At 31.9% G+C, this 22,345-nt stretch overlaps 3 protein-coding genes across 3 annotated transcripts; all 3 read left to right on the forward strand.

Moving 5' to 3' along the window:
• Positions 1–5,582: 5,582 nt before the first annotated feature.
• Positions 5,583–8,744, forward strand: LOC100784723 (cyanogenic beta-glucosidase). The gene is made up of 10 exons (XM_003537896.5): positions 5,583–6,052; positions 6,166–6,243; positions 6,352–6,439; positions 6,546–6,801; positions 6,969–7,084; positions 7,345–7,562; positions 7,683–7,714; positions 7,818–7,920; positions 8,044–8,152; positions 8,253–8,744. Exons 1-10 carry the CDS (start codon positions 5,674–5,676, stop codon positions 8,446–8,448), a joined length of 1,575 nt encoding a protein of 524 aa, XP_003537944.1. The 5' UTR covers positions 5,583–5,673; the 3' UTR covers positions 8,449–8,744.
• A 2,644-nt stretch (positions 8,745–11,388) lies between these two features.
• Positions 11,389–14,690, forward strand: LOC100776174 (cyanogenic beta-glucosidase). The gene is made up of 10 exons (XM_003539002.5): positions 11,389–11,821; positions 11,922–11,999; positions 12,111–12,198; positions 12,298–12,553; positions 12,710–12,825; positions 13,277–13,494; positions 13,608–13,639; positions 13,743–13,845; positions 13,972–14,080; positions 14,183–14,690. The coding sequence occupies exons 1-10, from the start codon at positions 11,443–11,445 to the stop codon at positions 14,376–14,378; spliced, it is 1,575 nt and encodes a 524-aa protein (XP_003539050.1). The 5' UTR covers positions 11,389–11,442; the 3' UTR covers positions 14,379–14,690.
• Positions 14,691–18,689: 3,999 nt separating this feature from the next.
• Positions 18,690–21,548, forward strand: LOC100776708 (cyanogenic beta-glucosidase). The gene is made up of 10 exons (XM_003539003.5): positions 18,690–19,123; positions 19,224–19,301; positions 19,413–19,500; positions 19,605–19,860; positions 20,017–20,132; positions 20,235–20,452; positions 20,569–20,600; positions 20,698–20,800; positions 20,931–21,039; positions 21,124–21,548. Exons 1-10 carry the CDS (start codon positions 18,742–18,744, stop codon positions 21,317–21,319), a joined length of 1,578 nt encoding a protein of 525 aa, XP_003539051.1. The 5' UTR covers positions 18,690–18,741; the 3' UTR covers positions 21,320–21,548.
• Positions 21,549–22,345: the final 797 nt, after the last annotated feature.

Here is a 22,345-nt window from a genome sequence, read left to right on the forward strand (position 1 = left end):
CTGATTTAAGGACAAAAAAGAAAATACTTCAGACTGTGGGGGAGCGGTGGAGACAGTTTAAGTCTGATTTGACGTCGAAATGGGCACTTGCAGCTGACAAGGATAGTGTTGATGACACTGTATGCAAAATGTACGGCATTAGCAAGGAGAAATGGACCCAATTTTGCCAGAGCCGTAGAGACCCTTCATGGGAGGTAACTAATTTGGGATTTTCATTTTTTTAACTTTAAATGAACTTATTATAATACATTGTAATCATGAGTTTCATTAATGTTTCATTTTTACAGAATGTTCGAAAAAAAGCACAAGCTGTCCAAAAACAAAACACTGCCCCTCACGTGATGTCTCGTGGGGGTTATGAATATTTAGAAAAAAAGTTGATGGATGAGAAGAGAAAGAAAAAACTAGAGGAAGCAACTCAATCCGGAAGCACTGACACCGTCATTGATCCTCCATCTCCCATCAAACTACACGTGAAGTGGAAGCTAGCCCGCACCAAGAAAACTGGTGACATGACATCTGAAGCAGCAAAGGAAATTGCTGACAAGATTGTAAGTCACTTTCAATTCATAATTGTAATTATTTTTTTTATTGTGTGATTAAGTATAGAATAAATGTGTTCTTCACAGGATGCGCTTGAGGAGCAGGCCTCACAGGGTTCCTTTGTTACCCATGGACGTCATGATATACTGACTGCTGCCATTGGGCGACCAGAACACCCTGGTCGTGTGCGTGCTGTAGGAGCCGGTATAACCATCAAACAATACTTTGGATCAGCTTCAAGGACCTCCTCCATTGCTCCCGAATACCTGCAACAGTTGACGCAACAAATCAAGGACCAACTAGAGGATTCAATCACAGAAAAAGTCACTCGACGGCTAATGTTATCCCTCAGCCAAATGCAATCACAGGGACTCGCACTGCCTCCTGAACCTGATGTTGGTCCTTCAGCTGCTCGTGTCAGCACAAAAGAGAGTTGTGTTGATCCCTCAGGGAACGATCTAGACACCGGTGACTCATACAAATGTGGGTTGTATATTGAAGAATATCCTTCTCGCCTGGTTGCCCTGGGAAGAGTTTATGAGGGATCTACAACAATTCACAACATTCCTTTGCTGCATGATCAAGTTAAGGTTGGTGTTGAGGAGATTAGAGATGTAGATGCTCCCATTCCTGTACCCACTAAAGAGGTTAAGGTCGTGGGACAGGCTCTTAACACATTCCTTGCTTGGCCGACACATCTAGTCAAGCGTTTATCAGAACAAGTATTTTAGTGTCATTAAATGCTTATTTTTCCAATTAAAATGTTTACTGTGATTAAATTATGCTTATTTTTAAAAAACCGATGTTGATTTATAGATTTGTAATTTTTTTTCCATAATTCGTATCATATAACATCGCCTATTTAAAAAACCGATGTTAAATGTCACTTACAACATCAGTTTTTTAAAAAACCGATGTTAATTTATAGATTTATAATTTTTTTTTTCATAATTCGTATCATATAACATCGCTTATTTAAATAACCGATGTTGTATTTATTAGTTAACATCGGTTTTGAAAAACCGATGTTAATGATACTACTTTCCACATCGGTACTTTCAACATCAATTAATAACCGATGTTGAAAGTCTTAAATAACCGATGTTAAAACCTTATTTTCTAGTAGTGTGTGAAGGAATACTACATATGATCTTTATTTGATAATTTTGAATGGTCTTCAAGTTATACTGTGAGATTTGGAATGATTTTTTGGATTACCAAAATAATTTGAAAAGATATAAAAAATTCTCGGCAATATGATTCAAGAATTTTCTCAAGAAAATTAGACTTTATGATTCTAGTTGATAATACTATTGGCAATTTTGATATTCATTCATTAGATAGTTATATTATATTTGTAAATAATGATTTAGGTGCATATTTTTTATTTGTTCCAATAAGGTCTTATTGGACCTGAAAGAAAATTAATGAGAAATGAAGATATGAATTTTTTTTTTTACATTTAATTATTATTAATTGTTGTTACAATAAAAATGCAAGCTATAGATATGATCATATTTTTGGCTTTACTACTCTTGGCTTGGGTTCCAAGTGGCAGTCTCAAATTGTAAGGAACATTAGCTAGGCACTCTATCGTGCTGCTTTTATTTTCTTAACTAAAAGATGTTGTCATGAATCAAATATTGTTAGGAGCAGCTATTTCTTGAGCATCAGATCCTTGACAGAATTATGCCTGCAGACAATGGTACATGACTACATGTTCTTGGTTAGTGCAATTAACATTAGAATAGATGGGCACATGAAACATTACCATCGTATTCACAGAACAATAGTTAAACTAACGAAAATATATAACTATAATCTTCTTTTGTTTGCTAGTAATTAATTAATTTCATTCGTGGTTGAGACTTGAGACTTTGAGATACAAACTGATCTGATGACCCAACTTTGTTCGAGGGGAGGAGAGAAAATGAAGCACTAAATTTTGAATAGAAAATTTGGATGAACACACGTTCTTACATGGTTAACATGGTAAGCAATTGGATAGAGCATCAAGTATTTAGCTTATGTAGCTAGGCTACACAATTGGATAGCACATGCAAGGTCTTCAAATATAGCTTTTAGAAAATACAGAAACAAGTGTGTAGTGTATTGATAAATTTATTGAAATGTTAAAAGTAAAACAGATGATGAGGGAGGAAAGGAAAAATAGTAATAAAGTCTGCACCCTGTGCCGAGAAGATGGATGCTGTCAAGAAATGTGATATGGGAATCTCCAAATAAAACGTAAAACACATGTAAGAAAAGCTCACAACTCTTGCTCCACCTAAGAAATAAACAAAATCATTTACATACACTTTTAGGCCGTTAAGTTATCTCAAAGAAAAATTGTTCTGAAATTATGGTTCAAATTTTGGGTTATGGATATACCAAAATAACTGAAGGGAGTACGAAAAAAACAAAAGAATATAAATTCAATATGATTGAAAGACGTAGCAAGCCAAGACGGACTAATTAGTGAGAAGCAGGAGAATATAATTTGCAAACTATCATGTCACAACCTGTGAAGCCCCGATATTTCAAAATGACCAACATACAGGTATTTAGGAAGTATCAATTTTTATTTATTATTATTATTTTTTTAAAATAACAGATACAATTAGGAAACGATTTAGGTTTGGGGGACATGACTCAAGGCATATTGGGATACAGCTCCAATACGGCTTGAGCCATTTTTTGAATTTTTTTAAAGTTTTTTTTCTTAACTTTAATATTTTTAAATTGAAATTTTAAAATAAAAAAATGCTAAAAGGATAAGGATTAGGAAAAAACTTTACTTCCCTCATAAATCTGCATATTTGCATACATATATAATTTTTTATTTAAATATTGAAGACATATCCTTAATTTTTAAAAAATTTATCATATCGTGGTATTTGTGTTGTATCATATCCGTGTATTGTATCTCGTATTTAGGCTTTCACAGGTCATAACAATATTCAATATTTCAAATCAAAGTTGATCATCAATTATGGTTATTAATAAATGTCTCATAAAGAACCATTTTATTCATTCAACATTTTTAGCAACTCTGCCCTTTAATACATTACGAAGAGAGTGACAATTTATTACCGATACAAGTAAACAAAAATTAAAATATAATGAAATGAAATAGGTAGTACCACAACTTGGATTTAGTACATAGCATGAAGTCATTGGTGGCCCAAATTTTGATGTATTTGGCGACTTGCATTACAATTCCAACATGCCAAATAAAAAATCGCTCAACGAATTCGTCACTAGAATAAATGACAATTAAACTTCTTCAACCTGCATTGAAAATGCGAACCTTTGGTGGAAGGGTTTTCCGAATTGCTTAAAGTTGTTCACGGGCTTTTCCTTTTCCCCAATATGCGAGAAACTGAAATTGGACAGTGAATAAAACAGGTTGGGCTTTTATGTATCTCAGAACTTATGTTTGAGCTAGCTCAACCCAGCAAAAAAATCATATAATTATTATGTTATTATTATTTCTATTTTAATCATATTTAAAATATTAAATTTTAGATTTTTGTGAATTTGAAATGTTATAATTATTGCATAGATTTTTATAAATATATCACTGACTGAAGGTTTTGGTCGAAAATTACTTTATAATAATGACTCAGTGTCATTTGCAAAGTAGGACAGACGATAATGTTTTATTTTAGCTTATTTTTTATAATTTTAGAATGTTAGTCACTGAAAAACTAGGTTGCTAAATCTTAATTGACTCTCCAGATGAATAACCCCGTAGCAAAGTATTATATATAAATCCCATTTAATAAGAAATATTTTCGCAATCAGATTAGCCACTGACGTGAGTTAGTTTTGTTTGCGACTGACGAGTCAGTCTCTAATGCCATCGCAGAATCTCAAAATTGCTTACTAGACAGAAAGAAGGGGTCGCTGAATCAGTTTCTATTTGCCACAGATAGTTTTCAGTCCCCGAATTCCAATGGCTAAATCAAGTTTTTTGTTTGTTTGTAGTGTTGGTCGATGAGAATTGTCAACATTTATATATTCTTGACCATAATCAATATGAGATATCTAACACATATTTTATTTCAAGGAGAATGTATCTTTAACTGATATATTATTAGAATAAGTTTTGATATCATCTTAAAATATATTGAACTTGAATTTATTTCACTTATATATTTTAATTTGATCATATTCTTATATTAGTTAATGAGGGCGAGCCTTGATGCAGCGGTAAAGTTGTGCCTTGATGACTTGTTGGTCATGGGTTCGAATCCGAAAACAGCCTCTTTGCATATGCAAGGGTAAGGCTGCATATAACATACCTTCGCATAGCGAAAAGCCTCTGGGCAATAGGGTACGAAATTTTATATTCTTATATTAGTTAATACGAGATCTCCAACAATGTCTTTGTTGAGAAAGATGCAAGGTAAAGAATAAAGCAAAGAGGCATAGTAAAAAAAAAAGAGAAAAAATTAAGGAAAAATATACTCTTGCTAGAACAAAAATATAAGAAGAAAATAGTTATGTTAAATGATGGTAAAAAGAAATCACGAGAAGAATCAAAGAAGGAAGAAGTTCTCTACGGATTTTCGAATATTTTTAATTTAAAATACCATTGTTCTGATAAATATTTTCAATCTGGTCGTAAATTGTTGCTTGTGATGGTACAAGAGGTTTCTTGGACATAACTGCAAGTTCAAGATTCCGTAAAGAACTCAGTTTTTGTCCTTTTTTTCCTTTTCCAGGTAACTTCATGCGAAATGCAATATGGGCATACCCTTTTTCAAAATCCTGTTTTGACTTTGACCATAGAGAATAAGATGATATGATGAAGACCATAGTAAGAGTTTTATTTTATTGTTAAATTAAACAATGAATAAAAGACAGCCGCCTTTGTTGATATTCAACTTTACTGGGAAAATGGCCAAAAAAATTAAAACGTGGGAAGAGTTAACAATAATTTATCAGAAAAGGTAAGTTCAAAGTTTGGTCACTCTACTAAGTCAACAATAGTGTAGTATATTATATTATTATCATATGGACTGTCATAGTGTGCTAGCAAGTGGGTATTCATTCCTATATAAAGAAACCGGAAAGCATCTGCAGAGACAACATCAAACGACTAAGCAAAATACATCATAAGATATGGCATTCGACGCTTATTTCCTTTTGGGCCTCATAGCTCTTGTTCTTGTTAGCACTTCCAAAGTTACATGCGAATTAGAAGCAGATACAGTTTCACCTGTTATTGACATTTCACTCAACCGGAACAGTTTCCCAGAAGGGTTCATCTTTGGGGCGGGATCTTCCTCGTACCAGTTCGAAGGTGCAGCAAATGATGGTGGTAGAGGACCAAGCGTATGGGATACCTTCACCCATAATTATCCTGGTAAGATCATTGATAGAAGCAACGGAGACGTGGCAATTGACTCATATCACCACTACAAGGAAGATGTTGGGATGATGAAGGATATGAATTTGGATTCATATAGATTTTCCATTTCTTGGTCAAGAATTCTCCCAAGTAAGTTAATTGCTTTACAATTAATGACTAATTTGAACTAAATTTTGCCTAGTTGTATGTTACTCATACTAACAATTTTTTTATATTATTCAACTATGAATATATATCCACAGAAGGAAAGCTAAGTGGAGGTATAAATCAAGAAGGAATCAACTATTACAACAACCTTATTAATGAGCTAATGGCTAATGGTTAGAATTTAAATTCAATTTGTTCAAAATTTCTGTACTTCCAGTTTAGTTTGATCATATTCTCTTGTTGTTAATAATCATAATCAAATTAAATATTAACAATTACAGGTATACAACCACTTGTTACTCTTTTTCACTGGGATCTTCCCCAAGCATTAGAGGATGAGTACGGTGGCTTCTTAAGTCCACGCATAGTGTGAGTTTCAATTGTAAAACATAGCTTATTTATGTGTCTAGTATATTTAATATCTAGATATATATGAATGTAATTTATTGAACAAACCTATACCAATGATCTTCAGGAAAGATTTTCGAGACTATGCGGATCTTTGTTTCAAGGAATTTGGTGATAGGGTGAAGCATTGGGTTACTTTGAACGAGCCATGGAGTTACAGCCAAAATGGCTATGCAAATGGACGAATGGCACCGGGTCGTTGTTCTGCATGGATGAATTTGAATTGTACTGGTGGCGATTCTTCAACGGAGCCTTATTTGGTTACACACCATCAACTTCTTGCTCATGCAACCGCTGTTCGTGTGTATAAGACCAAGTATCAGGTTGGTTAATTTTTCCTAACCTTTTAGATATGTTATAGATAAACTTTACCTTGTTAAATTTACATTGCTAGAAATTATAAAAAATGCAAAATATAAATTATGAAGGTTATTTTACATTTAATTTTACTCTTAAAAACTAACTAAATAATTGTAAACTATGTATGCAGGCATCTCAAAAAGGTTTGATTGGTATAACCTTAGTAGCTAATTGGTTTTTGCCGTTGAGAGATACCAAATCTGATCAAAAGGCTACCGAAAGAGCAATTGACTTCATGTATGGATGGTAAGAGTTCCTCCTCCCACCCTTTATCTACCTTTGATTCATATAAATGCATATACATTTATTGCACCAAAGACCAATAAATGAATACAATGCATAAGTACTGTCTATTGGACTATACCTTGATACATTGGGATTCATAATCCTAATTATCTTTTGAAAGGAATTTATAAGGGAAACTTATTATTTTCTCTAACTTTTCTTTTGTTGAGAATGCATGATTTCTTGAACAAAATGTTGAATTGACTACTAATTAATTTCAGGTTTATGGATCCGTTAATATCTGGAGACTATCCAAAAAGCATGCGATCTTTAGTCAGAACAAGATTGCCAAAGTTTACTACAGAGCAATCGAAACTACTTATCAGTTCATTTGATTTTATTGGTCTAAACTATTACTCTACAACATATGCTTCTGATTCACCTCAACTAAGCAATGCCAGGCCTAGCTACTTAACAGATTCTCTTGTCACTCCTGCATGTAAGAACTTAAATCTTCTATCATTCTATCAATTCCCTAAATTACATATATACATTATTGAATGTGATCATGGATGATAATGATTTTTTTTTGTCTCTATGTTTTTTTATTGATTGTCAGATGAACGTGATGGGAAACCTATAGGAATAAAGGTACGTGTATACCCACCAATACATGCAACTGCTCCACTATATCTAGTTCGATATTTTAATTCTTATAAATTATAAAACTTACCTTTTGTCTTTCGTAATGCAGATTGCTTCTGATTGGCTATATGTTTATCCAAGAGGAATTCGTGACCTTTTATTGTATACCAAAGAAAAATACAACAATCCTTTGATTTACATCACTGAAAATGGTAAGTAACACTTGTCTATATGTATTTAATTTTCTCCGATCCAATGCAATGCCGTTGTACATGATTTTCAATTTTCGTAACTTATTGAATTTTTTTCCTGACTTATATCTTACAAATTTATAGGTATAAATGAGTATGATGAACCAATATTATCACTTGAAGAATCTCTTATGGATACCTTCAGAATTGATTATCATTATCGTCATCTCTTTTATCTTCAATCTGCAATTAGGTAAGTAATATTTGTTATATAAAAGGTTTATTTTATTTTGTCATACAACTTAATAGTTTTTTTAATTTATTTTCTTTTAACATAAACTTTACATATATAGGAATGGCGCAAATGTTAAAGGATATTATGTATGGTCTTTGTTCGACAACTTTGAGTGGTCTTCAGGCTATACATCGCGATTTGGAATGATTTTTGTGGACTACAAAAATGAATTAAAGAGATACCAAAAACTCTCTGCATTATGGTTTAAGAATTTTCTGAAGAGAAAAACCAGACTTTATGCCTCTAGTAAATAGTATTGTGAAGTTAGTTTATCAAATGATTATATTGGTAAATTGATTATTGATTTTTATTTATTATTCTTTTATTCAAAAGAGGTCCTATTGGACTTATTGGGGAAATAGAGATTTGTTAGATTTTTTTTTTCTCTAAAGAGGTCCTATCGGACTTAGAAGGAAATAGAGATATATTTGATCATTCTTTCATTCTAAAGAGGTCCTATTAGACTTAGAAGGGAAATAGAGATGTAGATTTGTTGATAGTTGCTGCTAATGTTACAGTAATAAGAAGGAAAGAAACGTTATGAATGTTATGATAAATATGTCATTTACAATTGATTATATTTGTTTATTTGCTGCATCAGTGCATCTTATGTTCGGGGATTTTGTGAAATTTAACTACAGTACTAAACCTCACTTTCACTCTATGATCTTCCTCGAGTAGCTAGAAAATAGAAATAAAACGAACCCACGAACTATATATTAGCACTACATCAATTAACCGATATTATAGTAAAAAAACCAAAGATATTGACAGCTATCAGCACTACATTTATCGGATTTAAACATATAAGTATATCCCTACGAACACTGGCTAGCATGCTAGCTCTTGCTTCCAGATGTACATCTGGAAGCAGAAGCAGTGGAGTCTTACAGAGAAAAAAAAACAAGTTTTCAGAAATTGATAAAGGAAATTAAAAGAAATATAATAAGAATTCAGTTTAAAGAATTAAAGAAAATGATTAAGTTGAGAATAATAATTACATGAAAACCGTAAATTTAATAATATGCAAATTAACAGATATTTGAAGAGAATAATGAGGAAGAGGAAAATGTAATATGCAAATTAAATTAAAGGTTGTTATTATAAATTGAAATAAAAAAAATTGATCAAAAAGTAATGAAAAAAGAATTGTAGATTGTAAAAGGAAAATTATTTAAACGGGTAATTGGAAACATACACCCAACTCCCGGAATTAGTAGTCATTGATGAATGCGATTGACACATTAGGTCTTGGAAAGTTTTTGTGTAAGTGCTTCAACAGCTTCTAATGAATCACGGTGGTCCTGTGCATACACCCGTATCATAAATCGTTATTTTCCCCCCATCTATCTTAATTTAAAATGACTGCTATAATTGTTCTGGGACGGCCTTAACCATTTTGTCGCCAATGCCATTGAAGTCGTTCCTGGAATCTTGGCTCCATCCTGAGATGTATAAGTCTAGGGCAAAACAATAAATATGATCTTTTTTTATATTTAAGTATTCGAAATTAAAAATATATGTTATATAAAAATTCACAGTTTTATAAAAAATAATATATTTTGTTACATTAAATGATTAACATATAACTTTAATAAATCTAGAAAGATATATCACATTTTTTTATTTAATTTACTTTAATGTTATTATTTTTAATTCAATTTAATAAAATATAAAATATAAATATCTATTTATAAGGTGAGATAATTTTAGGTTGAAAAGAAACGAATTTATATTACATCCCGATTGGAATTTATCAAATTTGAGCAACTATGAGAAATCTATCACATTTATTTTAAATTTTTAATTTAGTTATATATTTATAAAATATTGATTTTAAATTTATAATTTAATTTTATATTTTGTGTCTTGAAAAAGTGATTTAGTTTTATCATTATCGTCTATCATCAATAAAATATTATTCAATATTAAAATTTACATACATTTTCTTACCTTCTTTATTATATTCTAACATTTAATTTCATTTTATTTATAATTTGAATTTTTATTTGTGTTTCTTATTCTGTTAAAAAAAACATTTAAAGTCTTTGACTCAGATTCGTTCCATATTGATATGTCACAGCCAATTAAACATTCATCTAATATGAACTTATAAAGATAATACATAAAAAACTAACAAACAATTTGATAATATTTTTTAATCATGATACATCTTAATTTAAACTAAAAAAAGACTTGAAATAAATCAATAATTTTAATTTAATTATAAAAATAACATAAAATAATATAGATAAAATTATTACTCTACCATATAATTTCTTTTACCCCTTTTAGGTAAATGAGGAGAATGACAACATAAGGATATGCCCAGGTGACAGGCTGGGATGTTTCTTCATTTTAAGTACCTAACATATTTTGAATAATCTTCATATAATGGAGGAGAACAATTGTTAGTAGCGTAACATAATTGGAAGCAAGATACTCTTAACTAGAGATGTTCGAGTTTTTATATGGTATTGGTAGGTGGTTAATTGTGATTCATGAGAGAATGATTAAAAATCACAGAAAGCCTAGATGGGGGGCCATGGGGAGCCTTACAAATGTCTATGCCACTGCCTGCGATCTTTTGTGGAAATGTGGAAACCGACACGAGCATGATCACGAAAGCTTCTTGCGTCCTAATAAGCCTTAAGAACTAATATTTCTGCACTAGGGGTTATATAAGTCTAGGAGCATTAATTTGATCACTATCATTGCTAAGAACATAATCGAGGTTCTGGTTGGCTAGCTGATGGGTCTGTGGTTAGAGGGCCAGGTGGTCCAGCCAGATGTGATTGGAGCCTATTTTATTTTCATACGTGTCACTAGTTGCTTCCACGCAACTTCGTGTGAACAACATTATGGGCTTTCCCCTTTTCAAAATACTGTTTTGTCTCTTTGACCATACAAATTATTAAGATCACATGTGCGCTTATTTTCTTGTTAAAAAATGTCGTCTAATTCGTAGCCTTTCTTTTATTATACTAATCAACATTGTTGGGAAAATGGACAAAATAAGAAAAACTCGCATGGGAAAAGTCAGCAAGAATATATTAAACAAGGTAGGCACATATATATGCATAGTGTTTGGTCAACAGTAGACAGTAGTATATATTATATTATTATTAAATAAACGTCGTAGTCGATCATAGTGTGGTAGCGGGTATTCCATTCCTTCCTATATAAAGATGAAAGGTTTCGCAGAGAGAACATCAAAACAATCAACTAAGAAAAACATATCACACAATATGGCATTCAAAGGTTATTTCCTTCTCGGCCTCATAGCTCTTGTTATTGTTAGGTCTTCCAAAGTTATATGCGAAGAAGCAGCTAATACAGTTTCACCTATTATTGACATTTCACTCAGTCGGAAGAGCTTCCCAGAAGGGTTCATATTTGGGGCGGGATCTTCCTCTTACCAGTTCGAAGGGGCAGCAAAGGAAGGTGGTAGAGGACCAAGCGTATGGGATACCTTCACCCATAATTATCCAGGAAAGATCATGGATAGAAGCAATGGAGACGTGGCAATTGACTCATATCACAACTACAAGAAAGATGTTGGGATGATGAAGGATATGAATTTGGATTCATATAGATTTTCCATTTCTTGGTCAAGAATTCTCCCAAGTAAGTTAATTTGCTTACAATAAATCACTAATTTGAACTAAATTTTGTCTAGTTGGATGTTACCCATTAACCATTTTTTAATTAAACTATGTACCCGCAGAAGGAAAGCGAAGTGGAGGCATAAATCAAGAAGGAATCAACTATTACAACAACCTTATCAACGAACTAGTGGCTAATGGTTAGAATTTAATTAAACTCAATTGATTCAACTTCAACGTACTTCGACTTTAATCTTTTAATATTTCCTTATTGTTGAGAATCATAATTAATAAAATATTAATATTTATAGGTATACAACCACTTGTGACTCTCTTTCATTGGGATCTTCCCCAAGCATTAGAAGACGAGTATGGTGGCTTTTTAAGTCCGCGCATAGTGTAAGTTTCAATTCTAATACATAGCTTATTTGTGTGCTAAGCTTATTTAACATCTGGGTATGAATATAATTTTTCGGACAAACATATGCTGATCTCCAGGAATGATTTTCGAGACTATGCGGAACTTTGCTTCAGGGAATTTGGTGATAGGGTGAAGTATTGGGTTACATTGAATGAGCCATGGAGTTACAGCCAAAATGGCTACGCAAATGGACGAATGGCACCAGGTCGTTGTTCTGCATGGATGAATCTGAATTGCACTGGTGGTGACTCTTCAACGGAGCCTTATTTGGTTACACATCACCAACTTCTTGCTCATGCAGCAACTGCTCGTGTGTACAAGACCAAGTATCAGGTTAGTTAATTTGTTCTTAACCTTTTAGATATGTTATGGGTGTACATTTCCATATTAAATTTCACATTGATCAATGAATTAGGAAAAAAGAAATTACTCAGAGATTGTTTAATATTTCTGTTTTATAGACTAAATATTTAAATACAATGTATGCAGGCATCTCAAAATGGTGTGATAGGCATAACCTTGGTAGCTAATTGGTTTTTGCCGCTCAGAGATACCAAATCTGATCAAAAGGCTACAGAAAGAGCAATTGATTTCATGTATGGATGGTAAGAATTCCTCTTTCCTTTTATGTAACTTTGGTTTCTTCAAAATACATAGGCATTTATTGCACTAAAATAGTCAAATTATAAATACAATTGACAAGTAGTATTAATTTATCATACTATACCTTGATATAATAAGGATTCACAATCCTTAGCTTTTGAAGGCTTCTACGCATTTCTCAAACAATAAATGGAAGGCCTTTAGGGATATATATATGAACAAATAATTTATTTTAAGAATAATTCTTTTAAAATTATTTCTTATTTTTATCATTCATTTTCTTAAAATCTAGTGATTGATTAGATTTTAAAAAATTAAATAGTTACTTTTATAGTAATTATAAAAAAGTTATATATATATATATATATATATATATATATATATATGATGTTTACAATGCATGACTTGTTAAACAAAAAAGTTGAATTCACAATTATTTTTTATTTATTTCAGGTTTATGGATCCATTAACATCTGGAGACTATCCAAAAAGCATGAGATCACTTGTGAGGACACGATTGCCAAAATTTACTGTAGAACAATCCAAACTACTTATTGGTTCATTTGATTTTATTGGCCTAAACTATTACTCTACAACATATGCCTCTGATGCACCTCAGCTAAGCAATGCTAGGCCTAGCTACTTAACAGATTCTCTTGTCACTCCTGCATGTAAGGACTTCAATCCTCTGTCATTCTATCAATTCCCAAAATTACATCTATAGACAATTGAATATGATCATGGATGATAATGGTTTGTATTTTATGTTATTGACTTATTGCAGATGAACGTGATGGAAAACCTATAGGAATAAAGGTACGTGTATACGCACCCAAACATGCAAATACTCTATTGGTTCTAACTTCTAATTCTGATAAAATATACAACTAACTTTTTTTTTTATTTTTAAATTAAGCAGATTGCTTCAGACTGGTTATACGTTTATCCAAGAGGAATTAGTGATCTTTTATTGTATACCAAGGAAAAGTACAATAATCCTTTGATTTACATCACTGAAAATGGTAAGCAATACTCGTCTATATGTAGTTAATTTTCTTCAATGCAATGTTGTATACTATTATTCATGATTTTTCAATTTTCGTAACTTATTAAAATTTTTTCCTAACTTATATCTTACAAATTTATAGGTATAAATGAATATGATGAACCAACGCTATCACTTGAAGAATCTCTTATAGATACCTTCAGAATTGATTATCATTATCGTCATCTCTTTTATCTTCAATCAGCAATTAGGTAAATATTTTATTATATATAATAAGTTTATGTTAATTTGTTATACAAGTTAATAGTTTTTAATTCATTTTCTTTTAACTTACAAACTTGATATATATACAGGAATGGCGCAAATGTTAAAGGATATTATGTATGGTCTTTGATTGATAATTTTGAGTGGTCTTCGGGCTATACATCGCGATTTGGAATGATCTTCGTGGATTACAAAAATGATTTGAAGAGATACCAAAAATTGTCTGCACTATGGTTCAAGGATTTTCTCAAAAAAGAAACCAAACTTTATGGCTCCAATAAATAGTGTTGTGAACTTTGTTTATCAAATAATTATATTTTGTAAATAATTATTTGATATATATTTGTTATTCTTTTATTCTAAAAAGGTCCCATTGGACTTACAGGGGAAATAGCTAGAGATTTATTAGATTGTTCTTTTTTTTTTACAAGCTTTTAAAGAGGTCCTATTGGATTAGAGGGGCTATAGAGATTTATTTGACCATTCTTTTATTCTAAAGAGGTCCTATTGGACTTATAAGGGAAATAGAGATGCTGATTAATTTGGTGATAATTGCTACTAATGTTACAATAAGAAGGAAAAAAACGTTATGATAAAGATGTCACTAATTTACAATTGATTGTATTTGATAATTTATTGAATCTTATGTTCGGGGATTTTGTGAAAGTTAATGATAGTAAAGCTTACTTTCACTCTAATCCCATCGAGTGGCTAGAAAATAGAATTAAAACGAACCTACGAACTATTAGCACTAAATCATTGAACCGATCTTATAGTAAAAAATCAATGATATATAAGAAAAGATGTATGGATTTAAACATATATAAATATATTCTTATGAACACTATCATAACATATCTGTATAAGTTTTGGCATCCTAGTATTGAGAATGAAATTTAATATGATCAGGGTTGATATTAATGTTATTGAGTAACTTAGTTTGAATTCTCAATGGAATGTGAGGACTTAGAATCAAATTCTTTCTGTTATAGATGACAATATGGGTAATATATATGTGCTCAAAAGGGGATGAATTGAACATTTCAAAGTTTTTTCCAAATCAATTTTCCTATCCTCCTTTAAAAACCTATCAAAATTAGTTTCTATATTTTCAATTGATTTCACTTGCAATTGATTATACAGTATTTATTAATTTACTGCAACTTATATTGGAGGATTTTTGTGAAAGTTAATAATAGTAAAACTCAGTGTGGCTAGAATAAAAACGGACATGTGAACTTTAGTCACTACATCAACGGACAATTCTTATATATAGTGAGAAAAAAAATTTAAAACCAAGTTTGAAGAAATTGATAAAGGAAATCAAAAGAAATATAATAATAATTAGGTTTGAAGAATCAAAGAAAATGATTAAGTTGAGAATAATTACATGAAAATCGTAAATTTACCATAAAAACAATAAATAAAGTACTTGAAATTAAAAAATATTTGAAGAGAAGAAAGAGTAAGAAGAAAAAAGTAATATGGAAATTAAATTAAAGGTTGGTATGGTAAATTGAAATAGAAAATTAAATTGATAAAAAAGTAAAGAGATGCTCGAGTTTTCATATGGTAGCTAGGTTAACCATGAGAGAGTACTGATTACAAATCACAGAAAGTCAGTTATAGATGGGGCGGGGCCACAGGAAGCCTTACGAATGTGACTGTCCTGCTATTTAATTGTTGTGGAAATGGTGAAACAAATAACACGAATGAACACACACACACACATATGATGAAAGCCCTAATAGTCCTTAAGAAATAATATTGCTGCACCATAGGTTATGTAATTAGTCAAGCATTGATTTGACTACAATATTCGTTGCTAAGAACAAACTAATGTCGTAGTGCATCTCATTGGGGAGGCGGAAGGAAGTGCAGTTGTTGGTTGCAGCCTTTTTTTTTTTTTTTTTAATAATTTTCGTGTTACTAGCTTCCACGTAACTTCGTGTGAAGAACCATATGCGCTTTCCCTTTTTCAAAATACTGTTTTGTCTCTTTGACCCCACACACACACACACATATATATATATATATATACACACACACACAAATTAAGATCACATGTGCGCTTATTAATTTTCTTGTTAAACAATGTCGTCTAAAGGAAAGCCTTTCTTTTATTATACTTAATCAACATCATTAGGAAAATGGCCAAAGTAAGAAAAACTCGCTCGGGAAAAGTCAGCAAGAATATATGTATCAAACAAGGTAGGCACGTGCATAGTGTTTAGTCAGTCCACTAGTCAACGGTAGCATATATTATTATTTTCAAATCAAATCGTCATTGTCATGGCGTGGTAGTAGGAATTCTGATAGGAAGAAGCTGCAGCAGAAGCTCATGACAGCAGGCCCAAGAGGAGCACTAACAGACCTTCATATCTTGATGATTTTGTGTAGCCTCTGTAGGATCGAATAGCAGTAGTGCTATTTCAGGATATTAGTGGAGGTATAAAGTCTGCTATTAGTGGAGAATCAATTCTGTTAGGATCACATAAGCTTGTTATTACCTGTACAAACATGAGTAAATAAATGAATCAGCATAGATGAATTTGAGTAAGAATTGTGTAGTAACAGATATCTTCACTCGTAATTATCCTGATAAGATCATGGATAGAAGCAAGGGAGACGTGGCAATTGACTCTATCACCACTACAAGAGGAAGATGTTGGGATGATGAAGGATATGAATTTGGATTCATATAGATTTTCCATTTATTGGTCAAGGATTCTCCCAAGTAAGTTAATTGCAAACAAAGCAATGTCTAATTTGAACTAAATTTTGCCTAGTTGGATGTTAATTTCCCATTAACTATTTTTTTTAATAAACTATATATTTACCGAAGGAAAGCTAAGTGGAGGTATAAATCAAGAAGGAATTAACTATTACAACAACTTATCCATGAGCTAGTGGCTAATGGTTAGAATTTAAACTCAATTGGTTCAACTTTATGTGTACTTCTAATTTTATTTTATTATATTGCCTTGGTTTTAATTATCATAATTTATTAAATATTAACAATTATAGGTATACAATCACTGTTAGAAATAGCTGCTATTCCTCGATCTGGGACGACCATAACCATTTGGCAGCTTTTGAGATCATCCATGCAAGGTGATTTTGGGAACACATCACAGATGACGTGATCATACTGGATCACTTGTTCATTTCTCCATCCATCCCAAAGGGTCCTTAAATTAATTGTTAATGATTTTTTTCTGCCCGAACACACTACAGCAAAATGATTCCTAATGGCAATTAATATTTCTTTTACCAGCAATAGAAATGGCCGCAAGTGAACCAGTTTCACTCAATACACATGTTCGTGCAATGGTGCTATAATACACATGCTCTGATACCACTTTGTTGGAAGAAGAAGAAGATTTTATTTCATTTGTCACACCAAATACAAGAGTATGATCCCCTATTTATATTAAAATAGAGTGACCACTCACAAAATTTGCTTATTCAAGAATATTAAATGTTCACATAATTGCTTATTCAAGACTTTGTAACTCACAACCTTACAACTTGCATATTCCACGCTCATAAAACTTGTTATTATTATTTTTCTAATTAATATCTAACAGGCTATGACTAAAGCCGTGGTTAACAAATTAAAGAAGCTCATTTCTCACATAAGATACTTCCGTATTGGCCATTCATTTTGGAGGTAATTAAGTAGGTTCCTCTGCCACTGGATATACATGATCAATTTCATCATATGTGTGGAATAGCCAGAAATATCTCATTTACACTATATATCATGACCACGCCAATTACCAAAAGTGTCTTGCATGAGATTCAAAAGGTTCAAAGTTCTTTTAAATGGGGTGATCAACAAAATGATGAGGCTGGAATGTAGTAAATTGGCACACCATGATGATTCCTAAGAGGTGCATATGGGTATGTGTAAATTTGTAGAATTGAACAACGCTTGCCTAATTAATGAAGCTAGGATGGACATTTAGGTCAAGGGATCATCGCTGTAGAGCGTGCGGTTTAAGAGGGAAAATTTGGTCGCTGAATTCTTGAGAAAGAGTACTGTGGAAGTCAGTGACTGGCAGAAGGAAACAAAACAACTTTTAGTTATTTAGATTAATATTTTCCAGCTGATCCTAAAGCGTTATTTGTGATGATATAAGAGATGTTAGACAAAAATAATGCGCGCGGATTCAACATTCCCGGAAGTTTTAACTCTTTATTTTCGTGTCCTTCCATGAAACTTCGTGTGTGAAGAACATTATGTGCTTTCCCTTTTTCAAAATACTATACTATACTATTTTATCTTTGACCATACAACAGTAGATCACTTGCATGTGAGCTAATATTCTTGTTAAAAAATGTCGCATAAAAGACATAGCCGTCTTTTATTATAATCAACATTATTGGCAAAGTAAGAAAAACACGTGTGGAACAAGTCAACAGGATTTTTATCAAACAAGGTAGGCAGATGCATGGTGTTTACTCAGTCTTCTAAGTCAGCAATAGACAGCATACTATATATTATTATTATTATTATTATTATTGAATCAACGTCGTAGTCATAGAGTGGCAGTAGGTATTCCACTCCTTCCTATATAAAGAGGAAAGGTTTCGGAGATAGAGAACACCAAAACAATCAACTAAGAAAAACATATCACACAATATGGCATTCAAGGGCTATTTCCTTCTCGGCCTCGTTACTCTTGTTCTTGTTAAATCTTCCAAAGTTACATGCGAAGAAGAATCAGTTAATACAGTTTCACCCATTATTGACATTTCACTCAATCGGAAGAGTTTCCCAGAAGGGTTCATATTTGGGGCGGGATCTTCCTCGTACCAGTTCGAAGGGGCAGCAAAGGAAGGTGGTAGAGGACCAAGTGTATGGGATACCTTCACCCATAATTATCCAGGAAAGATCATGGATAGAAGCAACGGAGACATGGCAATTGACTCATATCACAACTACAAGAAAGATGTTGGGATGATGAAGGATATGAATTTAGATTCATATAGATTTTCCATATCTTGGTCAAGAATTCTCCCAAGTAAGTTAATTTGCTTACACCCAATGACTAATTTGAAATAAATTTTCCCTAGTTGGATGTTACCCATTAACCATTTTCTAATTAAACTATATATCTACAGAAGGAAAGCTAAGTGGAGGTATCAATCAAGAAGGAATCAACTATTACAACAACCTTATCAATGAGCTACTAGCTAATGGTTAGAATTTAATTATACTCAATTGATTCAACTTCAGCGTACTTCGACTTTAATTTTTTAATATTTCGTTATTGTTAAGAATCATAGTTAATAAGATATTAACATTTACAGGTATACAACCACTTGTAACTCTCTTTCATTGGGATCTTCCTCAAGCTTTAGAAGATGAGTATGGTGGCTTTTTAAGTCCGCGCATAGTGTAAGTTTCAATTCTAATACATAGCTTATTTGTGTACTTAGCACATTATATTTAACATCTAGATATGAATATAATTTGTCTAACAAACATATATTGATCTTCAGGAAAGATTTTCGAGACTATGCAGAACTTTGCTTCAGGGAATTTGGCGATAGGGTGAAGTATTGGGTTACATTGAATGAGCCATGGAGTTACAGCCAAAATGGCTATGCAAATGGGCGAATGGCACCTGGCCGTTGTTCTGCATGGATGAATCTGAATTGCACTGGTGGTGATTCTTCAACGGAGCCTTACTTGGTTACACATCACCAACTTCTTGCTCATGCAGCTGCTGTTCGTGTGTACAAGACCAAGTACCAGGTTAGTTTATTTGTTCTTAATCTTTTAGATATGCTACAAGGTTCACTTTGCCTTATTAAACTTTACCTTGAGCCAGGAATTAGAAAAAGGAAATTCTCATAAAGGTTGTTTGACATTTTTGTTTTCTAACTAAATATTTAAATACAATGTATGCAGGCATCTCAAAATGGTGTGATAGGCATAACCTTGGTAGCTAATTGGTTTTTGCCGCTCAGAGATACCAAATCTGATCAAAAGGCTACAGAAAGAGCAATTGACTTCATGTATGGATGGTAAGAGTTGATCTTTCCCTTTATGTAACTTTATTTGATGTTGAGAATGCATGCCCTGTTGAACAAAAAAATTGAATTGACAACTAATTTATTTTATTTCAGGTTTATGGATCCATTAACATCTGGAGACTATCCCAACAGCATGCGATCACTTGTGAGGACAAGATTACCAAAGTTTACTGCAGAGCAATCCAAACTACTTATTGGTTCATTTGATTTTATTGGCCTAAACTATTACTCTACAACATATGCCTCTGACGCACCTGATCTAAGCGAAGCCCGTCCTAGCTACTTAACAGATTCTCTTGTCACTCCTGCATGTAAGGACTTCAATTGTCTATCATTCTATCAATTCCCTAAATTGCATGTATTCATTATTAAATATGATTGTGGCTGACAATGGTTTGCCTTTTATGCTTTTGATTGATTATTACAGATGAACGTGATGGGAAACCTATTGGAATAAAGGTGTGTGTATACACCAAAACATGCAAATGTTCTTCTAGTTAAATCATTACTTTTGATAAATATAAAAACTAACTCTTTTTTTTTCGTAATTATGCAGATTGCTTCTGATTGGTTATATGTTTATCCAAGAGGAATTCGTGACCTTTTATTATATACCAAAGAAAAGTACAATAATCCTTTGATTTACATCACTGAAAATGGTAAATAACACTTCTCTAAATACTTGATTTCCTTTATTGCACTGACATATACTATTCTACATGATTTTTAATTTTCCTAACCAAATGATAATGTGTCCTTACTTATATTTTACCTTCTCTTAATTTATAGGTATAAATGAGTATAATGAACCAACATTATCACTTGAGGAATCTCTTATAGATACCTTCAGAATTGATTATCATTACCGTCATCTCTTTTATCTTCAATCCGCAATTAGGTAAGTAATTAATATTTTATTTGTATAAAAGGTTTATGTTATTTTGTATTCCAACTTCATTTTTTTAATTTTTACATTATGTAGGAATGGCGCAAATGTGAAGGGATATTATGTATGGTCTTTGTTCGACAATTTTGAATGGTCTTCAGGTTATACATCACGTTTTGGGATGATCTTCGTGGATTACAAAAATGGTTTGAAGAGATACCAAAAGCTTTCAGCGCAATGGTTCAAGAATTTTCTCAAGAAAGAAAGAAGACTTTATAGCTCTAGTAAATAATATGAAATTCGTTTATTCATTGGTTTTGTAAATAATTATTTGGTTTTTCTTTGATATTCTTTTATTCTAAAGAGGTCCTAATTTGACTTAGAGGGTATTGATTATTCTTTTATTCTAAAGAGGTCCCATTGGACTGAGAGGTGAAACAAAGATGTGTATCGGTTGATTATAGCTTCTATATATTGTTATTGTTATGATAAGAATGAAAGAAACTTTTGGTTATGATAAAGTGATATCATTTACAAATTGATTATGTTTGCTAACTAATTTACTGTGCATCTTATTGTTAATTCTTTGACAAATGTATCAATTTGTTCAAGTAATAAATAAAACGGTAAGACTGAATGTCGAATTCATAGAGACTCTTGTACTTAGAGTGTATATATATGACTCTTGTACTTAGAGTGTATATATATCAAATCAAATCTTTTTCACTGATTATGCATAAGTATAAATTGATGTAAATTAACTAAAAACAAAACAAATGCTCGGAGTTGTGAAATGACGTTGCTAATGAGTTATGGGACGTGTTGGGAGCTCAGTCTATCTAAACTACTCTTGATGTAATCCTAAATAATTTTTCTCTATTTAACATTAAATTGATTATTACCCACATCCACTAATATATTCTAACCATGACCCCTCAAGTAAAAGAGCTTAAATCACCTAATATCGTTCCTAATCCCTTAAGAGTTATATCAAATAATTTGTATTACGAGTAGAGATGCATAAATCAGGCTAAATAATATCATTATATCCCTAGATATAGATCACCTAAATGTTATTTCCAAGTTTTTAGAATATGAATATTTTCCAATGTCAAAATCCTAAAACATTACATGAGATTGGATGATCAGCATGATAATAAGTATAGAAAAGAACAATAATATCATCATAACATTAAATAGATAGTTAGAATCATTATATCAAGAGAGTTTGGTTTGTAGAGCTCTGGAAAGAAAATGGAAGAGAAATAGAATGAAATGGATCGGTCAGAGCTCTGGAAATAGATTTTTCTTCCACTGG

The sequence above is a fragment of the Glycine max genome, chromosome 11, assembly GCF_000004515.6.
Source record: "Glycine max cultivar Williams 82 chromosome 11, Glycine_max_v4.0, whole genome shotgun sequence".
NCBI lineage: Eukaryota > Viridiplantae > Streptophyta > Magnoliopsida > Fabales > Fabaceae > Glycine > Glycine max.